At 38.5% G+C, this 22,314-nt stretch overlaps 2 protein-coding genes across 3 annotated transcripts; both read left to right on the forward strand.

Moving 5' to 3' along the window:
* Positions 1–2,785: 2,785 nt before the first annotated feature.
* Positions 2,786–9,853, forward strand: LOC134814656 (doublesex- and mab-3-related transcription factor A2-like). 2 transcript variants are annotated; one of them, XM_063822829.1, is made up of 8 exons: positions 2,786–2,915; positions 3,305–3,419; positions 3,854–3,896; positions 7,215–7,432; positions 7,633–7,812; positions 8,793–8,897; positions 9,094–9,218; positions 9,430–9,853. In XM_063822829.1, the coding sequence occupies exons 1-8, from the start codon at positions 2,794–2,796 to the stop codon at positions 9,512–9,514; spliced, it is 993 nt and encodes a 330-aa protein (XP_063678899.1). In that variant the 5' UTR covers positions 2,786–2,793; the 3' UTR covers positions 9,515–9,853. The 2 variants fall into 2 exon arrangements, with proteins under 2 accessions (XP_063678899.1, XP_063678890.1); XM_063822820.1 differs by having other exon boundaries at positions 7,621–7,812; positions 9,430–9,609.
* A 2,903-nt stretch (positions 9,854–12,756) lies between these two features.
* LOC134819444 (neural cell adhesion molecule 1-like) lies at positions 12,757–19,386 on the forward strand. The gene is made up of 14 exons (XM_063829400.1): positions 12,757–12,918; positions 13,269–13,429; positions 13,597–13,752; positions 13,938–14,062; positions 14,288–14,480; positions 14,812–15,033; positions 15,352–15,555; positions 15,805–15,970; positions 16,641–16,789; positions 16,970–17,074; positions 17,611–17,719; positions 17,901–18,053; positions 18,394–18,488; positions 19,042–19,386. Exons 1-14 carry the CDS (start codon positions 12,828–12,830, stop codon positions 19,222–19,224), a joined length of 2,112 nt encoding a protein of 703 aa, XP_063685470.1. The 5' UTR covers positions 12,757–12,827; the 3' UTR covers positions 19,225–19,386.
* The last annotated feature ends 2,928 nt before the right edge of the window (positions 19,387–22,314 follow it).

The following is a 22,314-nucleotide window of genomic DNA, read 5'->3' on the forward strand; positions in this document are numbered from 1 at the left end:
TAGGGAGTTGCCGCCAACTTATAGACCTCTGCTTACAATTTTGTAATTTTACTTTTAATTTCGTAATTGTCAGTACATTTTGTCGAAAAAGTATCGAGAGAGACGGTGATGGCTAATGCGGTAGGTTTTTATAATTTAAGTAAATCTGGTACAATTTGTACCATCCTTGTGTCGTTACTCCGGTTGTCGCCCCTTCTCGTAGAATTAGATAGTAATAGTCCACCACAATATATCGCCCTTCAAAAGTTTCTGTTAACTTTATATGTCCCTAGTGTACCAAGTACATTTTATTGCTCTCATATGTTTGTTGTTTTGATCATTTGCCAAGTTTTGACGATCGTTCTATGCATCAAAAGGAGAAAATCGGCCATAAAACACACGGTAATATTACAAAAGTAGCGGGACGAAAGCATCTACCGCTTAATATTTTTCCTGGAAACCCAGTACAGTTCTTTATTCATTTATTCCGATGAGGAATTAACTTTTGTGTAACTATATAAATATTTGTGCAGTTTACATTTATAAATTATCATATTGTACAGCACTCACCGCACTGAGAGAGTAAGGCAGCTGTTGCGCAGTTTCTAGCATACTCTTAAGCTCCATGTAATAGCCTAGTCGGGATCATCAGTTTTTTAACCGTCAGGACTGTAGTTTTCTCCTTATCTCTTTTCATCATTATTATCTGTGGGAATGATTTCTACGGCAAAAACATCCACTTTCAAGCAAGACATCATCGAACTTCTCTTATCTTCTTTCTGATAGTTAGCAGTAGCACTTTAAGGTACAATTGGGTTTAAGGTAAGCGTAGTCCAAGTTCAGCAAGGTAATGTTTTCAGATCCTTACAGTAGCACCTAGCTCTTCTGATCTCTTGGGTTTCCTTCGTTACATTCTGAAGCTGTACTACTGTGACTTCAGTATTTAGACTCACTTAAAGTGACCCAATAAGCTGCTGTACCACCTTTCAGTCTAGTGGAGGAGATGAAGATTTGGAGTCATAACACTTGGGGAAGATAGGGATCTAGTGGTAGTTGAAGAACGAAGAACGGATAATTGTAATCATATGCTCCAAATCCGCTGTGTAAAATAAAAATAGTAAACTACAAAATTAGAAAATAATCATTTCACGCTGTGAACTGTATAGTTCACAGACACATTGATCTAGGGATTATAAAATGCATTAATTCTTCAAGGTGTTTGAATTTCATCTCTATTATACACTACAGACTACAGAGTGATTATAAGAAACGGTGGATTCTGTTCTCTATAACATTTTCAAAAGTTCGCACAATACATACTTACTGTGGTTTTGTTATTGATCGGTATGGAAAAAGAGGCTTTTCCAGCCAAGAAAGCGGCTGTTCCAGCCAAGTCTTAGACAGTTCACTTAGAAAGTTAATTAGTTCATTGTTGCAGTTCTCGGAAAGTGCCAGTGAATGTATGACATCTAGGTGGTGGTCTATGTAACTAAACTGTAGGTGCTCCGCTTTTATACTATCAGTTTGTCGTGTTATAATCTGTAGGTACTTGCATTCAGTCAGCAGCCATATGACTGATAAATCCTGCCATTCCACTTCTTACCCGCTATAACTTGCGAATTAAGGTGGAAAATCCCACGATCACTTATATAATGTCGACTATAATCCCATAGTTGACTTTTCTGAAAACCTCGGCATTTCAATTTGAGATGAATAAAATTAGAACTCGCCCTTGGAGTCTATCTTTGCAACTGCCGGATCACTCATCACGTCCCATATGATTGCTGATAGTTACATGATACATCACACCATGTAGCTGTAGCGACAATCTCTCTTCCGGTCCTGTTCTGCGACTAGAGAAAAGAAGTGTAACACCTATACCGCCGATGAAAGCGGAACCAGCAGACGCTAGAATTATGTTTCTTGGGAATTGGACTGATGGGAATCATGTGATCCTGTGTTGAGTGGTTGTAGAATGTAGATCACCTTCCTCACCCCTCCTCACTACCTGTGTTCTAGAACTCTGATGACGTAGAGTCTAGACTCTAGACACACTCACTCTCCCTCACCACACGGCTACAATGTTACTCGCACTGTCTTAACTATGTTAACTGGATACTGTTACACACCGTCCATTACTTCTCCTACTCAATTAACTCGGCCTCTCAACCTGGACCCAATTAACCAGGGCGCTATTGTCTGGGGGGTTAGTCCCACGGTCGAGACTTGTTAACCCAATCCCTGTTAGCTTTCCCCTATAAAATGTAGTTTGACTATTTAGCATTATTATGTTATTTCCATTGTTTTGTGCAGCTAGTGTGTGAGCTTTGTGTTGCAGGTGCTTGAACAGTTTAATTGGAAGTCTGCTCCTTCGTCGATCTTGTCTCGATCGAGAATTATGTAGACTTATTCATTCTTAATTCGATACTTTCATGTTGGATACATCGTACTCATAATTTTCGTCAAATTTAACACTTTTGGTTATAGCTTCCCTAAATTTAATTTTAACTTTATTGCGTTATATTACCTTTTTTTACCTTTTTAGTCTAGCTCTAATTTAAAGCCTCGACGATAAGTTCTGACCCTAGTGTTTTATATTAACATTTTGCTATGGTGGTCATAAGTGAAAATTAAAACCTAAGACATTTTGGGCCAGCAATTTCTGTGTTCTGAGCGATTTTGCTTTGCTTTTTAAATTTGAAAAGTTGATTCATGTAATTGGAATACTGTTGTTCAGTTGTAGTCTCACGCTGCTAATAGAAACCATACAAGCAAACCCTTAACCACTACCCACCTTTCCAGTAAACAAAGATTATGGTTGAATTTGCTGGCAAGATGTCAGGAATGAATGTCGACAAGAACCGGGGATCGTCTGCTAGCGCAGCACTGCGCTCTCCGATGTGCGCGAGGTGCCGGAACCACGGAGTGGTTGTCAGGTTAGTTATCGTAGAGTTTAGAATATTGGTTCCAAGAGTCCTGCAATTTTCTAGGATCAAGGATCAAGTTAAATAGTTTTTAAAGCTTTCTTTTGATCTGCCGTCAGATACTATAGGTAAAAAGCTATTGGATTAAACACTGAGACGCGGAGTGTCTTTGTAACTTTTAATTACTTTAACATTTTGTCAGCTTTACGCTACTGATGCAGGTTCAGGCTAGATATTTATCGACGGCACTTTGAATATAATGAATACAATTAAATCGCATAAAAACATTTATCTTATTTGCTGGTTTCAGCCATTTAATTTGTGTTAATCACAAATAACAATTCACAACGAAGTTTAAATATCCTTTTACGAGAGTAAGAGCTAACTGTCGGTATTATCAGGTTGTTGAGACACAAGAGGTTCTGTCCCTGGAGGGATTGCACGTGTGCACGATGTAGCTTGATAGCTGAACGTAGGAGGATCATGGCAGCGCAGGTAGCTCTTAGAAGACAGCAGGTAAGAAATAAGAAATAAGATCTGAAGTTATTTCAAGTTATGGTCTTACATTGAAATTCAGCTGTTATTATTGATTATTGTCATTGATTATGGGGCTTTGGCCTGCAAAATTATGAAAATTGATTTTAAGTTGTTCTACAACAAACTAACTTTCATTCCTGATTTTCATAATTGATCTTATTCTTAGTTCAAAATTATGGGGTTAATTTTATTGACTTTCGTATTTCGGCTAGTTTCCGGTTCGATTTCATGATCCTTTTAATATCTATTGAGCAAGTAAAATAATGTCTTGCCAGGCGGCAGGCCCAGAATCGACCTGTTGGGCATTCAAATTAATTTGTGCGCGCCCTGCATCAACAATCGGGTCTAGTTTTTGATAAGGTTAATATTTGCTTTAATTCCAGTAACGAGTATTATAACCAGATTATTTACAGGCGCAAGAAGAAACGTTGCTATCGACAAGACTTTCGCAATCTGGTGAGTCTCAATTAATTTCAAAACTTAATTATTGAGCATCTGTTTGCTGTTGAAGTTTTCAGGGCATCCAATGGCTTGATAATGATTTTGGGATGTGCGCCGTGCAATTCTCTTTATTTTCTTCATTAATCTTGTGATATAGTTAGATAAATTAGGCTATCAAACAACCATGGGGTTTATTAAGATGCATGGCTCCTAATTTATACTGAGCAGGAGTTAAAGCAGTAAAACGCTTTCAAAAAAAGTAATATTATCAACTGAAGCTGAATACCTTGCAATGCAAGCTCGTTCTCTAATTTATCGTTGCTCCCCTGGTGCCTGGTACGGGGAGGTGGTCTCTTCAAATTATCCCCGCACGAAATCGCATCGGGCCAAAGCAAATATAATTAATTTCCCAACAAGAAATAGAAGTACTCAGGTATTTAGATTAATTGATAGCCTTGTTTCACTTAGATAAACATCAACCTTCTAAAAGCGATACAAATTCAATTTTTTCATACACCAACATTTTTACCCTGCAGTCTAATTACAGAACAGTTCATTTCTTCCAAAGCGGGAATCCCTGTTGATAGTGAATATCGTCATTCTAAAAAACCCGCCCAACCTCTTTCACTTTACTTCTCTCAATTCGTCAACATTTTCAGCTCCGTTTCCGGAACTTGTTACAAATCAATAATACATGTAACATACTTGTTGGTCTGTAATTTATTGGCGATCATATCAGGCATTACATAAGATCTTGAAATATAGTTAGACTAACAGAGTACCTCATTATTCGTTAGATCAGCTCAGTCTCCGGAAATCGCAGACACGGAGCGAGAGATGAGACCAGTTTTCAGGGCTATTGCCGGCCATATATACTCATTATACTTTATAGGAGTGAGGGATGTCTCTTTCTGGATATCAGACTTGTCGCTGAAAATAATGTTTTAATTTTTAAACGTGGCATCTCGTTAACCGCAGTCTGTATTTACCTGCTGTGAAATATGCCCGCTGGAACATTTCATAAACACCTTGTAACGAAGACAATCTGAAATATTGTAGCTATATAATATACTGATCATGTTATAATATAAGTACATGTACACAGTCTCAGCTGAAGATGATAGTGGCAGTGAAGAGCTTGTGAGACTGAGCGGCGGTGGTAACAAGTATATAAGCTTCACAGTCAATTGTAACCGCTTGTTGTTACCTAGCTTCTACCACTTGTTCTTCCTTCCTTCTTACGTGCAGCAATCAAAACTTTGATGGTCGACTTTAAAATAAACAATTGAGCCAGTAAATTGAATACTCGCTTATCTTGTTAAAGTTATTGTTCGAACTTCATGCTAACTTCCATCGTGGTGCACGGCTCTAAGTGAGAATAGCCCAATGAGGCCTCGTTGTTCTCTAATGCAAGCAATCAGATGAGAGTTAATGAGGCCTGACCAATAGAACTGCAAGGTTATTATCACGTGACCTCGTGACACTTCTTATATGGACATCACGTGACCTGGTATGATCACGTGACCTCGTCAGGCAACATCAGGAATACCCCCCGCAGTTCACATATTAATCATCCGGACGGCATTCCCTGCATGTAATCAGCAGCTAATACTTCTCTACCATTGGTCCATCCTCTACATACTTGATCTTGATTGGTCAAAAACACAGATGCACTTGTTACCAATGCATCGAATATTGATACTAATATTCAGCAATAATAATATGTGTTACTCGAGCCATATATGTATTTAATATGACTACTATAGGAAGCTTAGCACGCACTAGAATAGTCAACTTTATGAAGGTCCTGAGGAGTGGACCCAGCTGCAGTGCTCGGCCACCACCTTATAAGGTCATCACGTGACCACCACCACTACACCGGCTCCAAGGTGCACTTTCTTCTGTTTTATTACCTTATCATTGGTATTCCATCTTGTGGGCAGGCTGCATAATACATTATATGCTACTATGGGTGAGCTGCATATTACATTATAATATGCTACTACATACTCATCATTATTAGCTTTGCTCCACTGTCGCCTGGTGCTACAGCCAACTGAGACGAGGGCAAGAATAATATCCGACTAAAGTGGAGACAAGAATGCACTTATTTATAGGTTATGTCTGGGATAAGTATTATGTTTACTGCCAACCAACGTTAGCTCCTGCCAGCGACCACTTTTGGGGAAGTCCCTCTCTGGAAGTTATGTGACGGCTCAGAAAAACAAGCACAGAACAGCGTCGTTTCCCCGAGAGTGCTGCTCTAGACTTTACTTTAAAATTTCTCCCCAATTGCAACTATACCCACAGAATTCGATTATTTGTAACTTATATTCAGTTACTGGTCTCTGCTAAAGCAGGTATCGTAGACAAGCACCAAATGTAGTGCCTGGGATGACCTGACCCAGAATAGGATCCCGTAATAATATTCACCTTATTGAATATATACCTTAATGAATTGCAACAAATACCCTGCCCGGCTCTCATTGGGTCAGCGCATATTATCTTTCTATCAAGATTGAGATGCTTATTAGATGAAATCGACACCTTAGCCAGGCAGGCTACTACACTCTGTCAGGGGGATCTCTTTTAAGTGGAGAATGCGGTGGCGGCCCTTCAAGTTGCCCGCCTCGGTTCAAAATGTGCTGCTTGTGAATTGCTCGGTCGTGCTTAGGAACAGTTACAGGAAAACTAGTTGTCTCTGTTACACTGGAAGTCAGAATATATCGTTACAAAACAATATTACACTCGATAACAATAACGGTGGCGAGCTTTTTTTAATCGATAATTACTAACGGTAAATTTTCTGTACGAGATAATCTTGTCCCCGCTGATGACAAACGAAAGATTCTGATTTTAGAAAGTTATCAGAAAGTCTTGAAATTATTGAACTAAAAGAGCGATAATTTGTTAAGTTATAACCGTATTTACTTTTTGCTACTTATAATTTAATCATAACGCTTTGTAAGTTTAGACCTAAGATAATTCATCAAGTGTGAACCGACAAGTACCGTGCGATTCAGACATTCCGGCCGACTAAAAGTGTTGCCAAAGCTTCGGAATTAAACAATAAACTTGAAATTATCAAAGATAGTACGCCCTTACATACGTTAACAAATTAAACATCAAGGCTATCAAATGGAAATTATAAATTAAGGTTCAATGAATTAAATGGAAAGAAGCACTAATTGATGTTAACCTTGCCAAAGTAAACTTACTTCATACTCTCATATTTTGAATACGAACCCAGTGGCTAGAAAACGTACAGAAATTAAAGAAAATAAACCCTTTCTGTAAACTGTAACCGACAATACTAACCTTACTTATTTTCAGAGCCAGTAAAAGTACATTCTCTCTCGGCCTCTCCTCCCCTGATGTACAGCAACGCCTCTATCCACCCCAATCAGCAAGCCATGGACTCCGGACCCCCACAGCTAAGTCCCCCACACTCCTCCCCCGTCCACATCTCCGCTTCTCAATCCTCCCCCGCTCCGCTCCACTCCAATGCGTTCGTGTCAACGGCACAGGAGACCTCACCTCTTCAGTATAGAGTATGTGATACCATCATCTTCTGTCACCTTTAAAATTTGCATTCCCTGGGAACTTAATCCCGACTGTCAGAATTTAAAAAACTATGCCGTCGAAAGCATATTTGTGCCTGTTTAGACAATTCTTTAAAAACTGCGTCTCAGTATAGAGTTAGCATAAATCACGGTAACCACAAGGTTGCTCACCTTAGGATTTTCTCCAGGGAACCCCCGCTGCTGGTCAGAAGAACACAGGCACTAGACCCGTTCAACGCTCCACCATTGACCTCTTGGTCCAACTGTTCCCGGAGCTGCCCCAGCACCGGCTCCAGATGATCGCTCACACGTACGGTGATAACAAGATCATGGCCATAGAGAACGCCCTTGCTATCCGACGAGCTCAGGTGGGTTATTGTCTAAACCGAAACTCGAAATTTTATGAAATATGTAACTTATTATTAATGCTATGTAATGTTTTGCGTGATTCTGTGGTAACACTCCTCCAGTTTCCATGTGATTTAAGAGAAACTGAGTCACGGAGTCACTAGTCTCACACTATGGTTAAGAGAACACAGGCCGCCAAACCGCTAAATAATCGGTCTCCGATGCAGTGCGGTCAGTTCCTCCTACAGCTAGGAACAGATTCCCAGCCGACGAGCTGCCTGGAAATACGCGGCCATCCAATCAGAAATGTCCTCCAAGCCACGTGGACCCTCAATCCGCGTGGGACACTTTATGAGCGACCTGCATACCATGACTCAAGTTTAATAATATGCAAATGTAACATATTATGTTGATCTATAAAAATTGCTACAAAATATAATAATGTTTTAATATGATTCATTGTTGTGATGTAGGCTGGAAGAGCTTTGTGACAATGTAACACACCAGCGTAAAGCTGTCTCCGCGGCTCCTCACATGAGAAGGATGACGAGCTGTTCGTAGTTTAAATATCGCTTTGATCTACTTGCTCCACTGCCGTGGTGTCTTGCCGGTGATTGTCCGAGCCTGGCTCTCGGTGCCACCTCCAGCTGGGTCACATTCTGTTAGGGAGCGAGCACACCTAGACCTAGTACATACCTTGGTTACCGATACCCTTCCCTGGGCTGAGGGGATTCGATATGTTTTTATTAATATCTAGCGCAAACAGCGGGTTTACTGGGATATACGTGGAGAACTTCAGGGTTATGTTCATGGATGGGTCTGGTCCGAAAGAGTGTGTTCACGCCGACTTGTTAACTTGTGCTAACTTATCTAACTTGGTGTCTGAACCTAGAGGATCAAACCCACGAGGGCTAACTCTAATCAAGCTAGATTAAGGTCCGGTATAACGCCCGTCTAGTACTTAATCTCATCACTGTAAACTGACCTAATGTTTTCCCAGGAAGAAAGTGCGATGTTGAGTTACCCCACCTTCACTAAACCCACTGCGCTGGGACAGAGAGACCTGATGTTGCAGCACCTCACTCAGCTCTCCCAACAAGATCAGGTTAGTTATCCGAATAGTTTCACGGTTATTCTTATCCAGCTTTCTGATTTGTTCCATCGTCTCGCTAATACTACAAATTCTGCTGTAATCATCATGTATTTGTTCGAGTGAGCGAATAGTGAAATATTGTGATAGTTACAGTCATTGAACTGACTCAAAATTTAGTTTCCCCTGATAACACATTACTAACCTTCAGGTCAGTCAGCTAATCAGACCGCCTATGTTCCCGATTCCCACTCAAGCCCAAGCCACGAAACCCAAGCTCAGTTTCTCGATTCAAGCCATCATCGAGAGTGGCAACACCAGCCCTGACTTTCAAAGGTAAAAATCCGTTTTTAATGGGCAATATCTTTAAACTTAAGTTATGAAATGATACTCAAACTTGTAACTTCTCCTCAAGTTCAATAACGGGAAAACAATACTTGGATGTTTTATCTGGGCAAGATTTGAACAGTTTTAGACCCCTCACCAATCCCTCACCAACCCCTCACCAATCCCTCACCAACCTCTCACTAATCCCTCTCTTTCCCAGGAAAAGTCCGGACAGCACGAGTGTTGTGCAATCATGCGAAAGTTCCTTTAGACCGGTAGTGAGTAGGAACAGTCTAGGACTCTGACACGGCCAGACTCGACTTGAATTCTAACTTCTTGAAGTGTAACCTATCTGCCTGGTGAAAAGTGATAAAGTATAAACAAGATATCAGAGACGAATCTTGGGTAAGGAGTACCAAGGATGTGTTCTCAGTTTGGATGTGATAAACGGAAAGACAATAAGAAGTTGTCTCCGGAACTGCTAGCTGTGAAATATTTGTTATGGAGTGGTTAAGTGAGATAGTGATAGTAATAAGGACTTTCAAGCGAATTGTTTGATGTTGTTTTGTTTTGCGTGTTTTGCGATTTGCTTTAGTTTGTTACTGCTAGAACGCGTGTGTGTATTCTTATTCTACTGCAAAGAGTATATATATTTTATGATCAACTTAAATGTATATTTCGTTTATATTAAACGGTTCAAACTATTTTAAAAACCTCGAGTTTCATTTCTACAACGAAGAGCAACAAAGCAGATTGCAACAAATCAGAAATAAGATAAAAGCCAGGTCCAGCTTAGATTCAAATGGAATGAGGGTAACAAGCTACCTTTTAGTGCCCCAAGCACAGCTTCCTCCAGCCTGTCACAGTGCATGACTCGTGAGCTGGCAGTCCATTAGTGCAGTCCATTAGCCAACACTGAGTCTCGGAGTCACGGACTAACATTTCACCTCTGAAGAGTGATAATATTGATAAAGGAGTAACAATATTAGGGTGATAAAGCGTGACTCGTCATGGAATTGTAGCAAAATAGAGTGTCAACTTGCAGCATGACATCAGACCACGTGACATCAGACCACGTGACATGCTGCGCGCATTTAATTATTTGGTAATCGATACTTTTAAATTCGTCACGCTACTGATTGGTGATGCGTGATGAAGGATGATTTAGAACTGGCGATGATCATCCAAGCGTGACTAAATGTGAATGGAATTCCTTTCGGCAGGTGACTGGTTTCTAAGAAACAGTTTGTTTACCTACGTGATAGAGTAATATAACCCGGATGTGTGCTTCTCGGAAGACATAGACTGGCTTAAAGTTTAAAAACTGAATCGATCTAAAATATGCATCATGTAGTTAAGAGTTAAGACTTAAGGCGTGTCTCATGTTTGACCTAATGCACGACGATTAATAATAATGGGAGTGGAACATGGGAGTGTACTAGGTGCAGTATAAGTGCACTAGGTGCAGTAAAAGTGCAGTGCAGGTGCAGTATAAATGCAGTGCAGTATAAGTGCACTAGGTGCAGTATAAGTGCAGGGCAGGTGCAGTATAAGTGCAGTGCAGGTGCAGTATAAGTGCAGTGCAGGTGCAGTATAAGTACAGTGCAGGTGCAGTATAAATACAGTGCAGTATAAGTGCACTAGGTGCAGTACAAGTACAGTGCAGGTGCAGTATAAGTGCAGTGTAGGTGCAGTTCAAGTCGGAGTGTTATTAAAACTGGAATCGAAAAGTTTATGTTAAGCAGCGTCTCTGTGTCTGTTAATCTTATTTAAACTATCCAGTATCTAGCTATTTCATTCTTACATCTAATTGAATTATGTTATTCTGTACTATTCATTTGTTTCAAAATTCAATTCTTCGCATGTAATGCAGTTCTTTTGCTGTAAGTGAAGCCGACGTCTGCATGACACGAAATAATGAAATTTAACCGATCTAACTTATTTTAACGATAGTAATACGTAGCTTGCATACATATCTTACACAAGTTATAGTAATACTTATATATTTTATTTCAGACTCAATTTCACCGATACACAGATCACTGTTATGTGTCCATAAGCAAATTATACTGGAATCCCTGTCCATAGATCCTTATTTTTACAACTAATCTAAATGTAAACCTTCTGCATGTTGTGGTTAATTGTAGCGCTAACAGATTTATTATTCCTCTACAGCATAACCATATCGCTTTGTGTCCCCTAACTTGCACTTTCAGTTCCACCTTCAAAAGGCCAAAGTTTATGTGGTTCAGTCATCATGTGATACTTTTCCGAATTCAAAGCGACATAACCCTTTGTTTTACATGTCGTTGTTCGGAATTATCAGCGTCAAAAATACGATAACCAACCTACGAACTAACACGCTGTAACAAAGTCATAAAGGCTCCCATTATTATCTTCCATCTTCAATCGATTATTCTCTTATACTTTATTATCATGTAGTTTCTCGTTTTCATGTAGCCGATCTTTGGATATTTGTTGCCGGTTCACGGTTCCTAGATTTTTTTGCCGGTGTAGACAAAGACTCAAAGAGCGATTATAATTAGATTTATAGATTATGTTACATAAACTATAAAGTCTTACATTTTCATCTTATGCAAAAACGACTTTTATAAGTGTTAAAATGAATTAATTAACATCGTGGTTAGTGTTTAAAACGGTAACTATATTGTTTAGATAGTTCAGTAAAAATAGTCCAAATTTGCCAAACATTTGTGCAGTACTTGACCTGATGATACCAAACAACTCTAATAGCCCTCTAATAGCCATCTAAAAGTTGGTCGGCATTGTACCTATTTGCCTACTTTATAACATTCTTCCAAAATACACCACTTCAATTTAAATGGTAATGTTTCTCATATAATCTATACAGAGCATTATATATAACATCAGTTTTATTTTAAGTTGCGGTTTATGGTGTAGTTATGACCATGCCTTCTAGTCAACAATTCGACAGACTTCAAAGAATGGTCATCGCAGAAAGAAGGTATCTATATCGTTTAAGCCAAAAAATAGCAAAACACCAGACTAAATATTTTTGTTTCACCGTTGGCAGACATGAAAATTACTTCCATTCAATTTCAACAAGGTTGGGCTCGAGAATATGATTATATGATGATCAAAACATTGCAATTTGGGAGAGAAGTCAGAGTCATGAAGCTTCTGGAACATTTCTTGAATGATTTCAGCGCAAGGCTGACCTGCCCACAAATATACTGGTCAGTGTGCCATGATCAGCTCATGATGATATATTATTATATTAATTGATTGTGCCCTAAAAGTAAAAGTCAAAAGATCATGTTCACCTTCTGCTAGAGCGTATAACTCACACTTTGTGTAAGACTACGATATAATAAGTAGTTAAGTTGGATACTTGATACACTTTAGGCTTCTTCGCTCTATAAATGGGTATCAATAAGCAGCGCCCAAACATTAGGCTGAGTAGCTCACGTAAATTCCATCATCTCCAATACACAATACCAATCGTCTTCATTACCATAGTATAAGTCAGTAAAAACTATGCCTCACGTGGCACCAAGTCATTGGTACTCAGCTTTATATCTTGCGTTCGTATCCTAAGTTCCTGGCCCTCGCGTGCAAAGTTTCTTATGACTAATCATGATTCTTATCTCATACGTTGTTCTTATCTCGGTAATATATTCAAAATGTCATGCTGCTGATAATGTGACATCCATTTTGTCCAAAGATGGTAAGTTTCCTATACTACTTCATCCGTTTGATACATTTATTCTTCGCCCGATGGCCGATGGCATGCGAAATCACACAGCGTGAGCGAAACTGAAACTGAAACTGAAATTTAAACTGAAACTGATATATTCAGCACCTCAGCCGTGCTCCAGGCTGCGCTTCTTGCCAACTGTGTAAATATCCCAGTTGGTGGACCTAGCCTCCTTAAGCTAAGGTACCGAGGTAAAGTAGTTACCCCACAAACAAACAAACAAACAAACAAACAAACAAACAAACAAATAAACAAATAAACATAAATATTATTATAAAATATTAATGTTCGTGAGATAACATATGTCCTACACCACTCAGAGCCGGTTTTCTTCACTCGAGAGCCAGAAGGAAGAACAATTGGTGAAGGAGAGGAGCTCCGGCTGTACTGTAAACTAGACCACGAACCTGCCGGATTAAAGTACAGCTGGTACAAATACAATGAAACTTCTGCTGAGGATTTCAAGGATATTCTTTTACAGGTATGTCTGGTCCACATATCACAGCTGATTTTCATGTTTCTAAGTCTTAATTAGGTAAACATGTGGTAAAAATAATGTATTTTTGGGAATGGTTTTTCCATATAAGTTACAATTTGTGTTTTATTTAGTATACTATTTTTTCCCTGGGATAACAACGTATCTTTTAGGTTTACGGACAAAACTATGACAGAATAAATCTGGTAGAGGGGTACACTGGCGATGAGCTTGTTTTCTCCAGTATAGCTAGAGAAGATATAGGTTACTACCAATGTATCATTCAGACTGGTTCCTACACAGTATTTAGCGGGATCGCCCACATTAAAGTATATAATTTTGTTCCTGCTGCTTTTTTTGGTTTAAGTTTAATTATCAGCTATTATAGTAATACTGTATTTCTTAAAGAAAATCCTGTTGATACTTAGATTTCGATTTCTCCGAATCTAGTATTATAAGATTTTATAAACGAGACAAAACTTTAATAATCTGTGCTCAAAATTATTTCCATCAGGTGAACTATTTCGATGAACCAGCTGCATTAGTCAGTGTTGAGTCGAGAAATGTTAAAGCGTTTGAGGATGAGGTCTATCTTCCATGTGCAGTTTTCGATAGTTCACCTGTCGTTGACGTTTACTGGTAAGTTCTCTATCAACATAGATGATATGTAATCTGTCTGAATCTTTTATTCAGTGTAATGTCAATCATGATGGAGCCACTCAATTAGCGATACTTCGATAATCCCATTCCATAATAATTAGAATTGTACGGTAACTTAAACTGTAATAGAATGAAACAAGAAATTCTTGTAAAACATAACTGAAGTTGCACTAGCACAGTATACCAACCTCACGGTATTTTCAGGACTCAGAATGGTTCTAGGATATCAAATGAACGAATGTTCGTTTATCCCGAAGAATATTATTATATTGAAAAGATCACGAGGGGAACTTTGCTAATATTGAATGTGCAGCAAGGTAGAGACAGTGGGATATATGAGTGCCATACAGAGAAAACCAAGGAGTTTCCCAAGGAAAAGGTGCTCACTTCTTATCAGGTGAGGATTGTTGGAAATTAGGGAAACAGCGATTTTTAGTTGAGCTAAAATGCTTATATCAAGTATTCGGGCTGCCCTCAGCCCGAATCGGCTGATTTGAGAATCGAAGAATATGCTAAACTGTTAAAGCGTTTTTTATTACTTTCGATTAATCTATAAATTTAATTGAAAACCTTGCGAGTATAACAATCAAAACCAGGCTTCAGTAACAAAAAGTAATACTTGACCATAAGTGAGCCTCAAAAGTCAAAACTTTCACTTTTCAAATTTCACTGATACTTACATACTAAATAATTTGGTGATCTTACTCAGCACACTCACTGCTTCCCAGATTAAAACTGTCAAAGAAGGTTTTGATGCCTATACTCAAAAGTGGGTGGTTCCAGCATTTTCTTCGTACAACGAAATTGGCGGAAACGTAGTTGTGGAATCAGGGGATACTGTAACTTTGGCATGTGCAGCAAGAGGTTACCCTATTCCTACTTACACGTGGAAAATTGGAAATAGTCAAAGCGATAAGATTATCAGAAATTCAGAATTCTTCGAACTGAAGGCAAGTAATTAAAAAACATTTGATCACACGAGCCTTTTCTTATCTATATCGATAAGAGATGTTAGCAACCTTAAATTTTATTCTTCTAATAAATTTCGTTATGATCATTGATCAGATTTCATAATTGTACATCAGCTTCAGATGATACATCAAATTCTTTGACTCTATAGTCTATATTGACATATTTTATTTTTCTTATCAATGTCGTTATATTGATAAGTTGATCAGTTTTCATAATTTTACATCAGATGATACATTAAATTCTCTGACTATTTGTAAAATTGATTTAAATAAATGTTCACGACTAATTTTTTTTAGGACCACGACAGACGCCTGGTAATTAACAACATTGGTGCAGCATTGGACTTAGTTTGCATCATGAGGAACACTTTCAATGGCAAAGATCGCGAGAACCAAAGGCCATTTTACATCATACTTAAAAATAAAACTAAAAGTTCTGCTATTGAGTTCATTAATGATAGGACAAACCAGTCAAGTGTCACAATTCTGAAACCTAATCAGGTGAGTTATCATAAGTTTATAATAATCTTATTAGAGTCGTCACGAAATATATTATTCTAAAATTCATAAACAATTCATGATACAAATTTGTCAGTTCGAAATTTAAATACTTTTTCCCTAAAGCTCCTCATTATTTCGACAGTCAACAAGCAGACCGATGGACTATAAATATGATCGCGATACTGTAACGAAATACTAATTATATTAATTATAAATATAGTTAATTATATTATTATTGATTACCTTCAGTATAAACCGTTTACTATGGGATGTCACGTCAGTGAGGATGATTACCAAATCTTGTGGCTGAAGAACGGAAATAAGGCTGACTGGATATCGAGAGAAAGGGTAGAGGAGACAAGGAACAGTACATCGGTCACGTTTACCTTTAAATCTCCCAACGAGAGTGATCTTGGTAAGTAACCGCACTATATTTTAAGTATAATTCCGTGATCCAGCCCCAAAATTAACTTTTATTGTAACCTTACTGTAACACTGACATAACCCCTAACTCATAGCTAATTATGTTTATTGCGGTAGTATAGGGGTAATATTTACTTTCTTTTTTTTTCCTTTTTTTTTCTTTTTTTTTTAAATGAGGAACCTGCCAAACCCCAGGACACCAGGAGGATACCACCGGCAAAGCGGCTAATAGTACCCTCCGGTCTGTGTTGTAACGAAGAAGCTGAGTTAATCGATCATGACTCGGCTTACCAGCCAAGAGGGAAGATCTGAGCGGCACCAAGGGTTCAGAGAGTGTCATTTCAGCTTCTCCGGTGCTGGATGCCCTGGGGTTTCACATGCGCCGTAGCAAAATAAATATAAAAACACACGCACACAATTTTTTTTAAATTCTTTTAGATAAAACGTCGAATAAAGTAGGGCCAAAGCTGTGACCGTTCCACCTTTTTTAAACCACATTTATACACTATATTGTGACCGAACTGATTTGCGGCTTTCAGTTTCAGTCACTTGGCTACAATGTTTACCATATGGATGAAGCTTGGAATATATTAATCATTTAAATCAATGATCAACATCTCATCATAATTCGGAATCTGTATTTATATAATTGAATTATCCAGGAGTTTACCAATGTGTGGTAGTTAGCTCGGACGGAGAAACTGTCAACGTGAAGCAGCAAACCACTTATATCACCCTTCAGAAGGACCTTCCGACCGTGGACTTCAGAAGCAAACAACCAAACTATTTGTTTCTACATGGACCTTTTCACGTCAGTTCTCTGACGATTCATTCGAAATTTAATCATTTGTTTTTTGCCTCAATGCTTAATAAGTTAATTGTCATGCCGCATGCGTCAGGTTTTTGGGAACATATAAAACCATTTTGAACTAGCGCTTTGTTTTGAGAACAATTATACCTTGCAATGATAACACCATCCGTGACATTGTAGGTTGACAAGGCAGAGGAAGCATGCAAAGATATTGGTATGCATTTGGTCAGTATTCTTGATCTCGAGGAGAATGAGGCTGTTGTGCAAATTGTCAGGAATAATAATGTAAGCTTTATAGTCAGTGTAATAAGCGCCAAGCGCGAGCACAGAACTTTTTTTCTCCGATTTCAAACTTTTAGTACTAATATTTAAAATTTAAAGGAAAATTTGGTGTTTCAAAAATTATAATTTTAGTACCAAAAGTTGCGTCTGACTAAGTTCATTACGATCCTGTAAGAATTAGTTCAAAAAATTCAATATTTTAGGAGTTATAGGCATTTTAAGCAATAAATTACCTATTTTTCGTCCTTTGTACACTCTTGCGATGCACAAAAAACCCACATACAGCTCGACGTTATCGTGCTACACGATGAATTTTCATTATTCACACTTAGAGGCAACTTTTGATACCAAATTTATCAAAATCAGAGACAAAAAATTCTGTGCCAGCTCATGGCGCTTATTACATAGACTATTACCCGCTCCCAGGGTTGTAATAGATAACTTCATGCAATTTAAGCTATTCTCAGTTTGTGTCCTTTTATCGATAATGAAAAACGGTGGAATTAACGTTTTCAAAATGTTTCATTATCACTCATCAGGTGTCAAATGTCTGGATAGGGTTGACAAGGGAAGTCCCTGAACCAATGGGAACATGGCGCTGGACTCTGCCCGGAGACGCCTCCTTTACTTTCAGTAACTGGGATCACGGTTTGCCTCTTCTGTTTTAAAATATATTTTCAAACCAATTGGGTCACATTGGGTCACTGTGGGCCACTGTGGGTCACTGTGGATCACTGTGGAGTGTGGGTCACTGTGGGTCACTGTGGAGTGTGGGTCACCCTGGGTCACTGTGTAATAATCAAAGTAATCTAAAGTTATTCTCAATCAGGGAAACCAGACAATCAGATTGGATATCAGGAGTATGCTGTAATGAAGAACGAAACTGGTAAATGGGAGGACGTAAGAAGAGATTCCTGGAAAAGACCCGCGCTCTGCAAGAACTACACTGTGGCGTGTACTTCTGTTGATACATTTTACCAAGGTTGATAATTTTATATAATAAAATTTAATTTAATATGTAAATTTAATATGTAAATTTCAAATTGTTTGCCCCAAATATCTTTTTGATGTCACACAGATTTAGTATTACCAGCGACACATTTTTACAAATTATCCTAATTCGGCTGCACGACTTAGATCAGAGGGCCTTCAATTATCAGGGGTCCCACGGTGATCAGATCAGTTCAATTAGGCAATTAGTGACGTATAATTACTAATTATACGTCACTTATTGGTGATACGATTAATGAACCCCTGATAATTGGGGGCCCTCTAAGTCGGCCTTCCATTAATTCTGTTGTTTCCTAATTGTTGAACCACAGGACGAGTGAGAGTGGGCGGTTGGGAACCTGCCGGGGCAACATACTATGTGGGGGAGAAGGTCCAGGTTTTCTGTCGATACCCCAACAAGAATAAGGTTTGTTTATGGAGACATAATATTAGTTACCTGGGGACCTCAGGCTATCATGTTCATAAACATAGACTTAGAGATTAGCCGGAATTTTGGCTGAGCGCCGCCCAGTAAAATATTACTATTAGTAAACAGTAGGTCAGTTAGCTGACAGATCGCGAAGTTACTTTTATCGGAGTGAATTTGTTATACTTATAGGCATAGATTTGTATTATATCTACAACGATCTATTTTTGTTTTTCTCAAGACGCATAATTAGGCCCCGTGAGCAAGTGTGTTACTGTTAAATTACGTGAGCAAGTCTGTTAAATCACTTGAGGCTGAGCAAGTCTGTTAAATCACTTTACATTTGAATGTCGAGGTCCTGAATTGGTCTTAGTTCATTCCATATTTCGTAAGCTATTTCAATGCCACTGATTTGATGGCTTCGGGTTTTATTGTAATATTATAAGATCAACGCGGTAAATAATTAACTTATTCATCATGAACTTTCTAAATCAAGTAAATTTTCACTTAATGGTTGAATCAGATTTATATATTATTTAAATAATCGTTTCAGAATTCGACAAGTTCTCAAGTTATTACTTGCGGCCAGGACACGAACTTTGATCAGCTTCACATGGACGATTGCACGGACCGGGACAGTTTCTTTCTTTCAATAAACTCTTCATCTGACACTGCCACTCATATCTACGTAATAATTATATTGAGTTTGTGTTTTTGCACTCAGTTTTTACAATGAAAATTAACTAATTAAAGTTTATCATGTAATAAAATAAAGTTAGCACTAATTAGCAGCCGAGTTATAATATGGACTTGGGTAACATATAGTTTTGTAGTGAAAAATTATCGGCCTAAGAGTAAGAGTAGGGGTCAGCTGTGATTTAGATTTTAATTACGCCATCAAAAGTTTTGATACATTTGATTTTATTGTAAACTAATCAAGATGTCTTGAATTTGAGTATAAACATAACAAATATGTATAACTATATTACTATTAGGGTGGTTCAAAAAAACCAAGTTGCTCAAATCTTTCCCCACCAATACATAAAAATAAAATTTGATCCTATGGCTTAAAAATAAAAATCACCTTGAAATTTTGTTGCTTTAATAATTTCCCCTCCAGTTTTCTGCTGATAACTCGAAAGAAGCGCGCACATATCTTAGTAGTAAGCTAGGGGTCGTTCACATATTACGTAATCAGCCGAGGGGGTTTCTAAATGATTACGCTAGTGAAATTTTGACACAGCTCTGTGTAAAAATTATTACGAGGGGGAGGGGGTTAAAAATTTGCCAAAAAGTGATTACGTAATATGTGTGAACGCTCCTAATAAAAGACTTTGATAAATGCAAGAATAAAAGGTTGAAATTCTATATTTTAACAAATATAAACGGGAAACATTATCACTAAATCATACTCATAGTCATTTTATTGACAGATATGGTAATACTAATGTGCATGACTGAGAATGAGGCATTTTGTGTAGCAAAAAAATATGATACGTTCAAGCACCTGGAAGGAAGCTGCTCAAAGTTGGTGATATGATAACAAGGTAAAGGTTAATATTTTAGCGTGGAGATAATAAGATGGAAAAAACGGGCGAAAGATAAAATCACAACACGGAGAGTTGCTCTCGTTTATTTGGTTCCAGACGTTTGGTGCTCCTCTGGACTGGTGCAATGCAATATTAAGTACGATCTTGGAATCGAGGCTTCCCCTTGGGAAAATGGGCGATTAGGTTTGGCCTCTATACGGCCACTATACGGCCTCTATAATACGGCTCCTACACGGCCACTATACGGCCGTAAAGAGGCCGTATAAAGGCCGTATAGTGGCCGTGTAGGGGCCATATAGAGGCCGTATAGAGGCCGTATAAAGGCCATATAGAGGCCGTATAGAGGCCGTATAGTGGCCGTATAGAGGCCAAACCTAATCGCCCATTTCCCCTCCCCTTTGTAAATGTAATGCGACTCTACTAATGTAATGACATAATGCGATCTCGTAAGGCCGGCTTCCCTTTGCCATATCAGTTAGGAAGCGGCCGGTGTATACCTGTAGAGTTTAGAGGTACGTTTCGAGAATGAATCGGACCGAAAATATTTTAAAATTTTATGTAAACCACCTTTTTCCACGGTTCATGTTGTTTTGATCATTAGGAGCCGAAAGGTCCGGACTCCGGACCTTATCATCGATATACGATATTGGAATCGAGGCTTCCACTTTGTAATGCAACTTCGGGAGGCAACTGGCAAGCCACCCCTATGCTATGCGTGCTTGGAAGCAGGAATTCTACCTTGAGTATAAGTGTGAGTGTGAGTGTGGGTGTGAGTGTGAGTGTGAGTGTGAGTGTGAGTGTGAGTGTGAGTGTGAGTGTGAGTGTGAGTGTGAGTGTGAGTGTGAGTGTGAGTGTGAGTGTGAGTGTGAGTGTGAGTGTGAGTGTGAGTGTGAGTGTGAGTGTGAGTGTGAGTGTGAGTGTGAGTGTGAGTGTGAGTGTGAGTGTGAGTGTGAGTGTGAGTGTGATTTTGAGTTTGAGTTTGAGTTTGAGTTTGAGTTTGAGTTTGAGTTTGAGTTTGAGTTTGAGTTTGAGTTTGAGTTTGAGTTTGAGTTTGAGTCTGAATATTTTGATCCTGAATAATGGGCAATCATTTCTTTTCTTCGCCAAAACCCTAAAATCTTTTGTGTTAATCTAACATTTGCCTCATCTGATTGTTTTTAAATCTTTTTAAATGTGACTGAGGGTTCTACCGTGGTTTCTACTATGTTCTCTATTTTTATAGATTGTTCTTCAATAACATCCTCATCAGCCAAAATGATATTGTTGTCCTCTGTACATGGATTCCCAATAACATGTGGAGCCAAGTTCTTCCTAACCCTTACTTTCACAATAGAACTCTTCAGATGAGCATCCATTTCCTCAATTGTGTCCTCTTCTTCAGCAATATTTCTCACCCTATGAACTATTATACAGTCTTCTGTGATAACTTCATTTTTGTTAATTCTTTCTGATAATGATATACACGGATCTTCCACAGATTCGTATTTTCTACTTGAAATGTCGGGATGTTCAATGTCCTTCGGCTCTTCACCCAGTCGTGGATGCTCTATTGGCTTCTCATGAGTAGTTTGCGGATTCGTTCCCCTGTTTTCCCTTTTATCTTTTCTCTCTGATTTGAACATTTTTTCAACCTTTGAAAACAGTTCTCTTAAGTATGACATATAGAATAAAATCACCCAATATCTACCTTTCATCAATACAGCCTTGATAGCTGTGGTGAAGCTATTGTTGTACAGGATTGGATTTATGACAGAGTTTATGGGAAGAATCACGATAGACGATATCGGATACAGGGCTGTTCCATCAATGAAATCAAAAAAGTGCATAATACAGACTGTAATAAAAGGGATCCAGCAGACGAAGTCTGTAAGGATTATTAAAGCAACGTATCGCTGGGTTTCGTCCTTGTCTCTTGACAGCTTGTTTTGGGCTTCGTTTTTTCTTCTCATAGCGCTGTTATTTCGTCTCGAGCGCTTTGAAGTGAATATTACTATGGTGTAGCAGGTAAACATAATTGTAAAGCACAGAAGATTAAGCAAAAGGTTCGCCCAGACATACATCTTTTGAGGGTCGTCTCTGGACACAAAGTATTTGAAAAGGCAAACACCATCGTTTCCATAAAAATGAACCTTCCGCCGCCCTATCCCGTCATATTGTTTGGAAAACATACCGTCAATCAAACTGTTTATTTTTTTCCAACTGGAAACTGCAGATATAGATATTCTTCCGTAGTAATTTTTAATTGTGTGGATGTGATCGTTTTTGTTGACAAATGC

Source organism: Bolinopsis microptera, chromosome 1 (assembly GCF_026151205.1).
Source record: "Bolinopsis microptera isolate Bmic1 chromosome 1, MBARI_Bmic_1.0, whole genome shotgun sequence".
Taxonomy (NCBI): Eukaryota; Metazoa; Ctenophora; class Tentaculata; order Lobata; family Bolinopsidae; genus Bolinopsis; species Bolinopsis microptera.